Here is a 15,582-nt window from a genome sequence, read left to right on the forward strand (position 1 = left end):
GAGCTAGAGGGCCTCCGAGGGCACTTCCAGCTCTCCATCTGTGCTCCTGCGATGCTAAAGGGTCCAATTTTGACTTGTGCACCACGTGGCTCCCACCCAAGGGTGCCAGTTGGGCTGTTTCACTCTCTTTTTCTTGCCCTGCCCCTGGCCTGCACGTCGTTAAACAGAAGCCAGCGGCTGCGCACAAACCCTTCTCGGACCTCAGTGGCAGGCCCGGCCTTCGGAGGAAAAGAAAGCGAAGCCCAGCTCGTGGAGCTGGCGAGGTAGGCTCTTTCCCCCTTGGGGCGATCACGTGGTGTAGGCGCGCGCCAGGCCCAGTTCGGCCCCTCCCTATTCCGGGCCTCAGGCCCCATCCTCAAGTGGAGCGCGGGGTAAGTAAACCGCCATCCTCTGCCTCCTCCCCCGCCCTTTCTCTTTCCCCTTCTCTTCACCTCCCGGCTCCCCCGCGGCTCCCCCGCCTCCTTCCTGCCAGTGTACGTGCTCGGCGGCGTGCAAGCGCGCCCGGCACGTGACCCCACCGAACGTGGCATTGTGTTATCACGTGACCCAGGTGCGTACGCGACGGAGCGGGGTGTGAAGATGGCGGACGAGGAGGCCGACCAGGAGAGCCTCAGCCGAGGCGGCGGAGGCTGCGCCGCGGAGTTGCAGCGCCTGGGCGAGCGGCTCCAGGAGCTGGAGCGACAGCTGCGGGAGAGCCGCGGGACGGCCGTGGAGGCAGCCACCGAGTACTGCCAGCAGCTGTGCCAGGTGAGAGCGCCCCGAGGGCCCCCTCCCCCTTCTCCCCGCCCACCCCCCGGGCTGGTGGGGAAGCGGGTGAGCGAGAGGCGGGCTCGGAGCGATCCGCGCTGCCCGGGGATCTCCGTGGCTGCCGCCGCCGCGGGGGCGGAGGTGAGGCGGGAGCGAAGCTGCGGGGAGAACGCCTTTGTGTGGCGACGGCGGTAGCAGCGAAGGCTCGCGGCCGTGTGCTGCTGCCTGGGGTGGGGGGGGGCGGGGGAGGGAAGGGGGCTGTGGTCCAGGCGGAAAACGTCCCCTGCTCCCTCCCCCCCCCCCCCGGGTTCGGGAGTGCGCGGCGGGCTAGGCGTAAGGGATCCGGATCGCGGCTGAGGAGCTCTCCCAGCCTAGCCTGGGAAAAAGAAAAAGAGCCGGGGAGAAGGGGTTGGGATGCCTCCGCCGCCGCCGCCTTCTCTCCCGCGACCACTATAGCGTTGCTCTTATTGTGCTCCTGGGATTACCGCGCCCCCCGTTTCTGTTTCCCTCCCTCCCTCCCGGGCCCTCCGCCCCCTCGGTCAGATGGGCGCCTCCAACCCCCCCAACCCCCTCCCCGGCTCTAATCCGGCCCGGTCCTCGCCCGCCGTCTCGGGGGCCTTTGTTGTGGGAGTTTCGCCTGCGGACTGAAGGGGCCTTTGTTGCTGGTCGGAGGAGCTGTCCCCACCGACCCCTTTCAGCTCGGCCTCCTGTTGGGTGAGCCGGTGAGAGGGGCGGGGGTTGGCCCTCCCATCCTGGCTGACTGTGCTGCTGCTGCATCCCCTCTCTGTACGGGGGTGGAGGCGAATGGAGCTGTCCCAGAATGGGTTCTACCCGGGGGGGGGGCGCGAGGATCGGGGGAATCCCCCCTGCGGGTTTTACACTTGGAATAAATAGTCCGCTTCCCCGACTATTCCCTTATGGATTCTGCTAGAGGCTTTCTCTTTGGGGCTCCTGGTAGGGTGGACGGTGATGTATACTTTTTATCCTGGGCAGTTTAAGCTCTACTCTCTTTTACGCCTGAAAAAACTGATTTCCAGTAGCTGCTTTCTAACCAGAATTGGAAATGCAGCAGCATAGTGTGTTTATACTAGTTATCAATGCAGGGACGGAATTCTCGATTTAGGGTAGGATTTTCAAATACAAGACCTTCCCTGTCATTTCTGTGAAATATTTAATATATTCGCTGCGTGCAAGTAGTAGTGTGCTAGATTGAGATTTTTGGGGGGAGGGGGAATTAAAATCGAGTATCATGTAAGATGGATGATTTCGTGAAAATGTTTCCGGAATTTCTGAGATTCTGAAATATAATGGAATATTCTTATGAATGAAAGACTTCGTTAAATTTAAGGTCCTGCTCATTTCTGTCATTGGAAGCTTTTGCACTCAACATTTAAGATAGATGTCGTGTTCACTTTTTCCTCTTTTACATGCTATAAATGGAAGGGTGTAGACATGTCCAAGTCCACAAGTATGTACTAAGCACCTACTATGTGCCAGATACTGCATTTGGTGCTAGGGATACAAAGAAAAGCAAAAACAGGAAACAGTCCCTGACCTCAGAGAGCTCACAATCTCATGGGTAAGACACGGTTTAAAGAACTAGGTTCAAAGAAGACATAGACAGGACAAATTGAAGGTAATTGTAGAGGGAAAGCTCTAGCATTGAGGGGAACTAGCAAAGGCTTCTTAAAGAAAATTGGTTATCCAAAACCAATATTGCTACAAAGGCTTTAAAGTAATCGGGTTGCTACATCTTTGATAAAGCATTCTAAGCTGAACTTGTGTTGTGCCTAGCTACCTAAAGATATCACCCTCAGTTTAGCCTTATATGCCAAATGTAGACATAAGTGAATGATAAAATTAGAGATGAAATCCAGAATTTAAAGATATATGGGATAGTATATTAAAATATGTGTGTATATATACCTGTATGTATGTATATATGTATAAATGTTGCTGAAACTTGCCAATTTTACTTAACCTGCACTTACTTATTTTAGTGTTAATTTAAAGAAAATTACTGAGAAGAATAAACCTTATGGTAGACTTAATACTGAAAGGGACCTTAAGTGGTGATCTAGGCTATCCCACACATGAGGAAACTTTGACACCCCCCAAAAAAATTAAGCCTAAAATCTACACAGATTTGTAAAATTAGGAGACAGGATTTGAACAGTCCTCTGACTTCAAATCTAATCCTTTTTTCCCATTGGATCACTGTTTCTATGGGATGATATTTACCCCCTGTATTTTAAAAGTGAAAGGTATTGACAACTTTTTTGCATGGTATCTTTACTAAGTATTGTCTTCCACTCTGTGCCCCTATTAGGTAATAGAGCTTGCTATAAAACTGGGAAAAGAACCTGAGCATGAAAATTGAGTGAGAATTGTTTAATTCTGCTTTACAAATAAACAAGAGTGAAACAAAATTCTTTGCCTTTTATGAGGAACTTTTTCCTGAGCAGAAGAAAATTGAGTACTTAACTCTAGGTTGTAGTACATAATTAGCCAGAGATCTCAACTAAATAACTAGGTTTGATTTTTCCTTGTTGAACATTTGGATTGGGCCATCCATTCTATCTCTGTTTTAAAGATAAGGAAGCTGCTGTCCAGAGAGATTAAGTGCTGTATCCAGGGTCACAGCTGTAACTAGAACTGAAGTCTCCAGACTCCCATCTAAGGAGTCATGAAACATTTGAGGTTCCTTAAGAGGTTGTGGGTTTTTAAAAAATGGAGTCTTGTATACCATACCATTTTCCCAGTGTACCTGATGGTCATCTACATTATTTGAACAGTCTAAGAGTGTATCTGATTCTTGATTCTTGATTTTCAAGATTAGATGTAGAATAAAAATTGGAGGACTGGTCCCCTTTTAATTGGTCCCTTTAAGTGAATGGAAACAATACAATAAATTCCATATTGCCTCTTAGCCATTATTAAATGGCCATTTGGCTATGAAATTAAGTAATGTGGTGGTAAAACAAGTTCTATAATTTGTTGGAGAGTAAGAATAGGGAGATGACTTGGAATGCTAGAACCTACTGCTGGTGTCTTGGTTTCTAATCTTGAGAGTTTCATTTAAATCTTCCAGTTGAGCTTCCCCTGTTAAACCAAGGTACTTCTGATGTCAAAAATGAATGTTTTCAAAGTTCAGTGGGCTGCTGAGCTAACACCTAGTTCCTTGCCATTTGATACTTAATGCTATTGCGTAATTGTCATTGTTGCACTGATAAATTATGCATTTTTCCCCAGAAATTTATGGTCTACATATTTTGCTTCAGTAAAAAGGGAGATTTTGGGGAATGTAGAAAAAAAAATACAAGGGAAATACCTAATCATCAAGTTTTCTCATCAGGGTAAACAAATCATCAATGATGATTCTTTGATCTCCGAAGTAATAGAAAGGAACTTTGATATATTCCATAGGTATTAAATTTTCTTGTCCTATTATCATTTGATAGTTAATCCTATGTATTCACACTAAAAACATTAAATATTTTTTCTTTTAGATGATGCCTTAAGATGCCTTAAACTTGGTGGAGGTGGGGGAAGGGGATGGGTACAAGTTCTCTATTGGTGGGAAATGAAGAACTTATATTTCTATTTAAAGGTAGTTTGAGTACATAAGGTTTAGATATGGAAGGGATCTGTCTCACAATATGTACTCAATAAGTTTTTGCTGAATTTGCTCTGACTGTGTTGCTGATGCCATTAAAAATGGAATTGTATGCTAGGATAAAAGTGATCAAAATTAATCAGTTGCATTTATTTGTGTCTTGTCGAGATAAAAATCTTCATGAAGAGAAACTGAAGCTCAAAAGTTCCAAGAATAATCTATTTATTGGCAAGGATAACATAGTCCCTCTGACCAGAGACACATTAGAGCAGATACAGCAGTCTTTTATACAGTTGGTTATATAAGTTTCTATGATACTAAACTAAGATTGTGATTGGTCTATAGTAGAGGTGTGGAATAAAGGTGTAGGATGGGCTTACATTTGGCATAATCATGCTGATTTGCAAAAGGGGTGTTTCCGAAATCCATGGTAAGGAAAAAACACAAAGTTAGTATTCTCTGGAAAGTCCTCTGTCAGTGATCACATACACCAGAGTGGTCCCCTACTAGGCTTATGGCCAGGAAGAGCATCTTATGACCATGAGTCTGGGTTGTTGCCCAGAGAAATGGGAAAGTTAGCTTTTAGAAAGAAGTCAGACTTTCTAATGTTAATTAGTCAAATTGTCCTTTAAAGCACACTAATTCCTAAGTCTCGATCAATAATTAATACAGAACAAAGTGGGGTATCAGTTTTCAATTTCATATTCCCCCCTCTGATTCCATGGAGCCAAGTCTCCACTGAATCACCATCTATAGATCAAATTGTTATGATTAGGCATGTTCAGCATCTATTAGAATTAAATTGGTAATGGGGCAATGGAAAGCAATAATTACAGAGTTCAACACTTTATTCAATGCTAGCCATGAGAGGTTTGATTATTACTGGTACTGTTTGACTGTTAGAAATGGTCCACAGCAAAAGATGTTTAGTCTCTCATGACTTCTACATCTACGTGTTGTGATAGTTAGACGGGAATAGGGTTCATAGCATTGACAAAAATCCATTGGTGGCAATCCCCTTCAGTAAGCTAGCTTTACAGAGAGAACAGGTAGAATTTACATGTCCTCCAAGTAATCCAATGATCAATTGCCTTTGTATCCTAGTAGCCCACTCCCAATGTCCATTTAATCTCCAATTGAGTTTCAGATGTCTCAGGTATATGGTCCCTGGAAACAACTTCTCAAAGTCCCATTCTGAAGCAGGTCTCAATTAATGAAAGCTCTGAAGGTGGGCCTTCATAGGAGGGCTGGTCACTTACAAAGATCCCTACATGTTTTCTGCTACAAAATAGATTCTAACACAATATAATAACTAGTTGAAATGGTGAACTATAGAACATCAGACCAGGAACCCACACCTGAAACTTCAGGGAATTTAAATCCTTAATGAAAGTAGGCCAATATATGTTCCTTGAAAGTCAAGTATCTTGCTCTTCAAATAATGTGCTCCATTTCATTTCAAAAATTTCCAGAAAAATTATATTTCTCTTCATTTATCTTAAAATGTTATATTGATCTTCATTTATCTTTATCTTTCTTTACCTATATCTGAATCAAATTAATTCCCCACTCAGGGGAATATTATAATCATATTAATGTAATGAAAGGATGTTGTAGTGTCAATATCCTATAAACTAAATACCCTTTCAAATGTAAGGCCTCATAGTTTCTATTATTTGTAATTCAAATGACTGTAAATTTGATTCCTCACTGTAGTAGTACTATACTAGCATATCATTCAGTCAAAAGTCACAAATAGGGTTTACCTCTTATATTTATTACAATGAAAAAAGAAACATCATGATGTGCTTGTCCATATCAATGTAATTTGCTATGTGAGGAAAAGGGGAGGGACAAAGCAGTATCAATACTTTTCCTTAGTTCTGTTTGATTATAGATACAGGTCCTTATCAACAGCTAATCACACAGAAAGACTCATCATGAGCCACTGAGTATATTAACAGCCAAGTTCAGATGGGAAAATGTCTTGTTTACCAAGATAGGGAAACAAAGTCAAGAGAATCCTTCCTTCACCTTCAAAAGGTCATTCTCTTGACTTTCCCAGAGACAGACATACAGTATAACAGTACTCAGACTACAGGAGCATATGGCATTTTCCAGTGAGTGATGGACTAGTGACCTTTTGAGAGGCATTGGACACTTCTTGTTTTTTTAATTGTTTCCATCATGTCCAACTCCTCATGCCCTCATTTGGGGTTTTCTTGGAAAAGATACTGGAGTAGTTTGCCACTTTCTTCTCCAGCTCTTTTTACAGATGAGGAAACTGAGGCAAACGGGATTAAGTGACTTTGCCAAGGTCACACAGCTAGTAAGTGCCTGAAGCCAAATTTGAACTCTGGAAGATGAGTTTTTTCTGACTTCAGACCCATCACTCTATTCACTATGCCACCTAGCTGCCCTTATCAGACACTTAGCCCTGAAATCAAAACTTAGAATAGCAGCAGATTTAAATCCCAAGAAACTTCTCTTCAAATAAAATAATTTCACTAATTACAGTTTAGGGCTAGGTTATTATTATTATTCTCATATCTTAGTAAATATCAGAACATTCTTTTGATCTGTTATGTAAGAATAATACAATTCTGGACTTTTACTTATACAGTAAACACCAGTTCACACGTACAAGAGAATAGTTGGTTCAGAAATATAGCGTTGCTACATACCAATTATTAATAGATACACTTTCATGATTTTCCAAATGATCTTAAGTGAAAGTCACTTATTATTTAAAGTTTAATTTGTAAATTTCTCCACTTTGCCTGGGAGAGGTCCTAGTTCCTTAAACTGTAGTTCTACAGTTTCACAACATGCTTTCAGCAGAGCTGGTGAGATCTTATCCCTCAAAGAGAAAGATCTAAGAGGATGTGGCTACACTCTTCTCCCAACAGTGAGTTGTTATTAATATTTTCTAACAAAATAAACCCTAATAAACAATTAACAATTTTTAAATATAGTCATATTATATAACAGACAACATTTATAATCTAACAGCATTCAGATTAAAAGGGAAAGGAGAGTCTCATAACAGTTTTTCTCAGCTTTCATAGTACAAGGAAAATTTTGCATGCCCAGTATCATGTATTTAAAACATAAAAGTTACTAGTCAGAGGACAATAATTCAATGGAATGCATTTTTAAATTATCTTACACAGAAAAATCACTCATCTCCTTTGGTATTTTACTAATCATATCTAATGACATCTAAAACCCAGGGTAGTGCTATCCAGTATGGAGTAATTAGTCAATTAAAGAAGTAACAATAGTTCATTTACATAATGTTTACCACTTTTGAGACTTTTTTCTAGTTCTTAAAGATTGAGAAATTTCCAAGTCCTGTTTTCAGTAGTACTTTATACTGTTTAGGTTTTTATTTCTTAGTTATTACTTGAGCCACTTGCTGACTTAAATCACAAGAGCAGTTGTAAATAATGACTGAAGTTTTTTCCTTTAAGAGGCTAGTTTAGAGGAAACTATAACCCATTGAATATTTAACAGTTTTCAATAATCTTGCTATCTCTTAGCAGGCCAATTCATAGGAAACAAAATTTATCTTAGCCAAATGACATCAATTTAGTCAATTTCAGAGTAACTACAGTTATCCCTTCTACGTGGAGACTTTTACCATCTTGGTTTTGACATATCTTTGTCAGCATAAGAAATTAAATGGGAATTTTGGGGGAATTTTGTGGAAGCTGAAGATGAAAGGAGGCTAGTAGACAACACAGAAAGTTTAGAAACTCAGAAATGCATAAAATATGTGTATGGTATTTTATAATATCAGCATATTTTATCTTCTAATACCATAATAATTCAGGCTTCTTGTATGAAGGGAGGGCCAAAAAATTTTACATGGATTTTCCAAATGGCAGGGTTGCCTGCACTCCTAACCCCTATGATGTGGAAGGGATAACTGCATTCACTATTTTAGATTCTCTTCCACATGGTCAGCAAGATATTATGACTTTACCTAAGCACAGTTAGAAAATTTGGATCACAGCTCTGGTTGAGGGGGTCCTCATATCTTTTGTTAATCATAAGAACCCTACATTTTAAGGCAAAAGACACATTGTTACAGTTTTTCAGAGACTTATTAACATTCATTTTGATAATACAACAGAGAAATGGCCTCTCTAATAAATTATTGTGAAATGCTTTCATATAGCAATATGTAATTAAAAGGTTATTCTCCTAATTAAAAGAATATTCACATTTCTAATCACATCTGATATTCTTCCAAATTTCACAATGTAAGAAAAACTAGAAGCCTAAAGAATATCATGGGATTTTGTTTGTTTTTGCTTTTTAAAACATAACACTTAATGTCTCAGATTTCATCTATGCAGTTGTATAAAACCTTAACTTATCCTTGTAAGAAAATCATTCATGTTATTACTGTCAATATGTTATTTTTGTCCAAAACTCAATAACAGTAGTTAATATTTCTACAGTGCTTACTATGCTAAGCACTTGAGAATAATTTCATTCTTCCAACTCTGGGAGGTGGGTACTATTATTTATTATCCCTTTTTTACATATAAAGAAGACTGCTTAATTTCTCTAATATAATACAATCATAATGTTATTTGAGAATAAAATGTTCAACCATATCAAATTATTAATTATTAATAATGGCCATATTTAAATCTAATTTTTCCCAAAGGTCCATGATTCTTAGTTAATTCATGTTTTAAAATTTGTGGTAGCACTCCTAGCTCCCCTTGACTGTTTATTTTTTTACATCACCTAAAGAGCCAAATCATTTTTTTTTTAATTTCCTGAACCCTACCAGTGTACCTTAAGAGGGCAGATAAAGCATACATTTCTCCTTAACCATGGATTTTTTATTGTAATCCCTGGCCAGAAAAGCTACTCTTTTTTTTCTTTTTTTTTTTTTAGTGAGGCAATTGGGGTTAAGTGACTTGCCCAGGGTCACACAGCTAGTAAGTGTTAAGTGTCTGAGGTCGGATTTGAACTCAGGTACTCCTGACTCCAGGGCTGGTGCTCTATCCACTGTGCCACCTAGCTGCCCCTTCTTTTTTTTTTTTTTTTTAAACAAAGGCTTTAGCATAACTATTTAAACCAGACCAAAGAAATAATCCTTTTTCTGTCAATTCAGTTAGTTAATATGCATTTGTTAAACTTCCACTTTAACCCTTTAAAGTCTTAGGACATTTCTTTTGTAATATTATGTCAATTGGGGAAGGGAAGATATGTGGCACTTGTCAAAAGGTATTTCTCTAAAAATTACTCAAATCTTTTTTTTATTTCAGTGACACTGAAATTGTCTCAAGTTCTTCATCTTGTTTAATTCTTCCAGTCTTTATTTCCCAATCATATACAAGACTGTCTACAGACTTAATCTTCATTCTACTGAATTTTCCTTTATACTTTAGTACAAGTTTTTATTACACAAAATCAATTCATTGCAGTACTATCACAGTTTCTTTGAGATCTTTTGGGTAATTAGAATTGGTATAATCACATAGTTTTTATAACTGCTAGTCAGATAAACTCAAATACAACCACTCAGCAGAACTGCAACATTTAAAGCCCCTCCCATTTCCTCATAGAGTATCACAGATTTTGGTTAAGTAGGATGACTTTGGAGAAGAAGGCATCCATCCCCTCGGTTAACCTCTTTTTTTCTAGCAAAGCATTTATCCACTCATTTCACAGTAGAGTTTACTTGGCAATGACTAGGGAGAATTGCCAGTCCAACTATTGTTCTTTTAATTTATGGTCTTATTGTATAAAAGCAACTTTCTCTTTGAGACTTTGTACTTAAATGTGTAAAGAAACTTGTAAGCAGTTTTTATTTGACTTTGAAAGTTCTTGGTTTCTAATTGCCTCTGAGTTTTATGAAGTTTACGAGTTTTATAAAGTTAAACTATTTTATCTAATTGAGCTATTAGGAGTTTTAGGTTTGTCTTTCTTTGAAGGAAGATTTCATTTTCTAGTGATTTTAAATTAACAGAAATCTTCATCACACTCATTTAATTTTTGGATTCAGTAAAATCAGTTAAAGGTATACAATCACTAAGTTAACAATTTAAAAACTCAGTTTTCTCAAGGACCATTACCTGCTAGGATTTTAAGTTTCAGAGCACACTGTCTTCAATTGGCTTATGCTTTAATTTTTCAAATTTAACTCCTGTCAGTTGTACTCCTGAAAAACAAAATGGTGTCTGGTGAACACTAACTTTCTGAAGATTAGGTGTAACTTTTCATTTCTGTTAAAATAACTTAAAAGGCTAAGTCCGTTTCGTCTTCTGTGCGTGCGCGCACACACATATCCGTTAAATTTTACTTTTCAGTTGCTTCCAGATTTTAAAACAAGCTTTCCTCTCTCTCTGGAAGCACTTTGGCATTCACCTTCAATCTTAGAGGCTTGGTGCCTTCAAGTTGGTTGTTTAAAAACAGTAAGAAACTAAAGGGAAATAAATTCCAACTTTACTTTTATTCCTTTGGGTACTGAAGGTGGTCTAAAATTTTTCCTGTTTTGCCTTCTAATTTTATATATATATATATAAAATCACATTTCCATCCTGCAAGAAATTTGTCATTCCCTTTAAAAGTAGTTTTACCTTTATCTACACTAAAGTTAAAACCAGTTCCTCAGAGTGGCACCCAAAAACTTAAGACTCAGAGACTTAACAAACTGAAACTGCTTTGGAATTATTTTGCTGACCAATTTTTTTTCTTTTTCACAGATTTAGTCTCTAGTTTTTGTGTCTCTGCAACTTCCAATATTGTCAGTTTTGAAAATATGGCGGGGGGAGGGTTATATTTTCTGAAGACTTTTGAAACTTTCACTTTTTTACACTCTTCTCCTTACTGATGAGAACTGAAGAAAAAACTAGGTTGAATTATCAGAACAATACCTGCTAGGATGGATTAGTACAATGGACAGATAAGACCACCCAGATAAAACACTCCCACCCCCTCAAGAAAACCACCATCAGTTGGTCCCTCTTGTTCTAAAGGTGTTAGATCTCTCGGGGTAGTGGAGGTGGAAGAACAAAAAAGGAGAGTACAGTCAAGACAAAATAATCAGAAGAGGGCCCCTTTAAGGAGCAGTGAATATGTCCATAGTTCATTTGTTTGGGGTAAGATTGTTTAATGGCTATTCTTAATTTCTTTAATGTGAGAAAAATGTGAGGGCCAAAATTGGACATACTGAGAGCTATTTGGGTGACTCGCCTTAATATTGGGGTCCTGGAATATGAGGGACCTTTTTAGGTTTAATTTCCCCTCTGAATTATTCTTTTTAAATACTTCTCCCAGGCCAATAAGAAAGGAGCCTCTAAGCTTTAGTTCACAAAAGGATCAGATTTTATTACTCGAGAATTGATTAAACAACAAAGGTGAGACTAATAAAAATCAAAGATAAGGAAATGGGAAAATAGAAATACAGATAGCTGGTCTTAACTCTAAACTCAGCCTAAGCTGGTTCAAAGAAATTTTGGGTTTTCAGTAGGTAACTCACCAACCTGAACAGCTTGCCAGTCAAAGGTTGCTCACCGAGACCTCAGTCAACCCCCAGAGAGAGTGTTCTGCACCTCGGAAGTGCCCAAGAGCTTAGCCTACCAGAAGTGCCTCACCTCCCTTCCCTCCCCCAAAAGGGGAGGTCCTTCAAAACCTGCTCATGGAGAGTTCTCCTTCTGACCTCAGTGGCATACCTCATCTCATGGAGGGCCAGGTGTGGCCTCTCCCAAATGATTTAGCTAAAACTTGCAATATTAATCTTTACCACAAATAATTTTTACCACAGAAAGGAGAAATTACAGCTGCTTTAACCAAAGAGGAAATTGCTAGTATTACAAAGTTTTCCTCAATCAATCTTTAACTCTTGAATTGTGCTTTCTTTTAAAAAAAATTTTTTTAAAAACAAAACAAAACCCTAGTACACACAGTTTTAAGACCATATGGAAAGAAGTGTACTTTAGCAAACTCTTCCTCCCTAGTTTACACCAAAAAAATGAAAGCTAAGTCACTGTTAGATAGAAGAGCTAGTTAAAGATCCATTCCTCTAATCCATTTTTGCTAAAGTATTTATACAGAAAAGAAAAAAAAAAGAACTGGAACTGATGAAAACAGAAATTAATTTATCTCAGAAAAGTAGAGGCTAATCTGAATCATTCCCAGAGAAGTGGAGACAAACCTAAATAAATCATCTCCAGCAAAGTAGAGGCTTACCTTTGCTCAGAGAAAATTTAGCTCAAAGCCCAAAGTGGAGACCAGCCTCCAGGAAAGCCCTCCTACAGGATTTCTTCTGAGAGGAAGTCCTGAGAACTAGAGACCCTTGCTCCATCTGGGTCGCCAATCATCCAGATAAAAATCTGCTATGAAGAGAAATTGAAGCACAAAAGTTCCAAGCAAAATCTAGCACTTGTCAATAATAGAGGTCTATGGTCCTTCATTGACCACAGACATATTAGAACAGACAGAGCAGTCTTTTATGCAGTTGATTATATAAGGTTCTATGATGCTAAACTAAAATTGTGATTGGTATATAGTAGAGGTGTGGATATAAAGGTGTAGGATATTTGGCATCATCAGCTGATTTGCAAAGGGGGTATTTTCAAAGTCCGTGGTAAGGAGAAAATAGTTTGTCAATATTCTCAGGAAAGTTCTCTGTCAGCAACACCAGAGTGGTCCCTTACTAGGTTTATGGACAGTCAGAGCATCTTATGACCATGAGTCTGGGTTGTAGCCCAGAAAAATGGGAAAAGTTAGCTCTTATAAAGAAGTTAGACCTTCTAATGTCAAACTGTCCTTTAAAGCAAACTATTTCCTAAATCTCAATCAATAATTAATATAGAACAATGTGGGGTATTACTTTTCAGTTTCACTGTCTTGAGGTCATGAATGTCATTGAATTTCATCGAAATGTCCAAAAAAGCTTAGAGTATTTTGAACTGGATATGGTGCTCAAATATGGATAGCCATTGTAACTACTTACTTTGTTTTATCAAAGCTAGTAATATGTTCACACATGTACCTTTTAGGGTAGGGGGAATAGATGATGTGTTTAAAAATAATTCATAGTGAAATTTTTCTATTTTAAGGAGTATTTGGCTTACTACAATTAAAAGTTCCACTGAACATGACAGCATTTTAGTTCAGAGAATTTTAAAAATATTTCATTTTTTTACTTTTAGTAGGTAAAAGCCTACACTAAAGCCAGATGACCTAATTTAACATATTTCATTTGAACCAGACATTTAGACTTTTTAATATTATTGCTGAAAATGCAGCATATCTTATTTTAAAACCAAAATTAACAAATTCTTAATAAGCATCTACTACATATTGCTATGTGAAATATAAAAAGAAGTATGAGGTCTGTGCCTTAAAGAAGACAGAAGCATAAAAAGTTCTTTTGAGATCAAAGTAGTAACAAGATGCTATAAGAAATGACAAGTAGGATGATTTCAGAAAAACCTGGAAAGACATATCACTTGATGCAAAGTGAAGTGAGCAGAACCAGGAGAACATCATACATAAGAGCAATGTTGTATGATGAAGAACTGTGAGTGATTTAGTTATTCTCGGCAATACAATGATCTAAGACAATCCCAAAGAATTCATGCTATCTGCCTCCAGAGAAAGAACTGATTGTCTTAACACAGACTGAAGAATACTATTTTTCACTTTCTTTTTTCTTTTTTGTCAGGCTTTGTACAAAATGACTAATAGGGAAATGTTTTACATGATTACACATGTATAACCTCTATCAGATTGTTTACTGTATCAGGGAGGGGGAAGGGAAGGGAGGGACAGAATTTGGAACTCAAAACTTTTTTCAAATGTTAAAAATTGCTTTAACATGTAATTGGGGGAAAATAATTAAAAAAAAATAAAGTAGGTAGAAAACAGTAGAGTGATGTCATGAGGTTCTTTGACAAAATTCAGCCAGTGTTCACTGAATGCCTGCTATATAGTTCAGGGATATAAAGATGAATGAAAAGGTAAGAAGCCTGTACAGGTGCCAGACACTGTAAACACTGAAGATATAATACAAAAGCAAGACAGTCCTTACCTTCTAGAGCTTACATTACACTAGGGCAGGAGCTCTTAACCTAGGATCGTGTGAACTTGTTTTTTAAAATATTTGATATAATTAGTTTCCTTTGAAATCCTATGTAGTTTATTTTAAATGCTTAAAAACATTATTCCAAGGTGTCCATAGATTTCAGCAGACTGCCAACGTAGTCCATAATGCAAAAAAAGGTTGTGATCCCCCTGTAATAGGGTAGGTCAACATGTTACAGATTAGTGGTGGTCCGGGAGGGATGTTTGGTTGAAAGAAGTTTTTAGGAAAGGTGAGTAGTCGTAAGGCAACTGATTGCCACTTCCTTTCCAGGATTGGTAATGTTGATTTGATTACTGTTCTCAGTCCTAAAAGGGGAGGAGAGAGAGGTAGGAGGGCATGAAGATAATAGAGGAATAGTGTTGGAGGGTTTATATCTGGCTAGGCATGGTATATTATTTGTCTTAACAGCAGATGTTTAGGACACCAGGGTGGGAGCTGGAGTATGTACCATGAAGATGACTAGGGAGCTAGGTCTTATTGCTTAGTTAGAGAAGGAAAGACTTAATACTTAAGTTGGGTTTTAGTTTTTTAATTTTTTTTATTATTATTTTTGCAGGGCAATGGGGGTTAAGTGAATTGCCCAGGGTCACACAGCTAGTAAGTGTCTGAGGCCGGATTTGAACTCAGGTACTCCTGAATCCAGGGCCGGTGCTTTATCTACTGCGCCACCTAGCTGCCCCTAAGTTGGGTTTTAATGCCTAACCATTATTAGCTTCTTGGCATAGAAAGAGTGGCATAAGACGGGTTGTTTGTATCAAGAACAAGGAATAACATGATGATGGGGAGCAATGAGCATGTTAAAAGTCAAAGTCATCTAAAGAAGACCAGCAGATTGAGTAGATTCTTATAGAAGATTTATGGGCAGACCTTGACAAGAATATGACTGGATGAGAAAGTTGTGCATGTATTTTTATCTACCCAATCCAATAAACATTAATAGTTGTACTTTGTGTCAGGCACAGTGATAGAGCTCTGGATACAATTATAAAAGAAAGACAGGCCCTCCCACAAGAAGCTTACACTATAGTGGGGGGGAGACAACTATACAAAGGAAGCAGGAAAGCTGGGGAACAGGGCAGAAAACAGACACTAGAGGGTATCT

At 38.7% G+C, this 15,582-nt stretch overlaps 1 protein-coding gene across 3 annotated transcripts in view; it reads left to right on the forward strand.

Moving 5' to 3' along the window:
• Positions 1-201: 201 nt before the first annotated feature.
• The window catches only part of ZNF292 (zinc finger protein 292), a 100,747-nt gene continuing 85,366 nt past the window's right edge, over positions 202-15,582 (forward strand). Inside the window, exons 1-2 of one of the 3 annotated variants that reach the window (XM_044000467.1) lie at positions 202-371; positions 551-747. In XM_044000467.1, coding sequence (XP_043856402.1) covers positions 580-747 — 168 coding nt within the window. In that variant the 5' untranslated portion in view covers positions 202-371; positions 551-579. Of the gene's footprint in view, positions 372-550; positions 748-824; positions 889-15,582 lie in introns of those variants that run through there. The other 2 variants (XM_044000468.1, XM_044000469.1) reach the window with 2 other exon arrangements.

Source organism: Dromiciops gliroides, chromosome 4 (genome assembly GCF_019393635.1).
Source record: "Dromiciops gliroides isolate mDroGli1 chromosome 4, mDroGli1.pri, whole genome shotgun sequence".
In the NCBI taxonomy this organism is placed as follows: domain Eukaryota; kingdom Metazoa; phylum Chordata; class Mammalia; order Microbiotheria; family Microbiotheriidae; genus Dromiciops; species Dromiciops gliroides.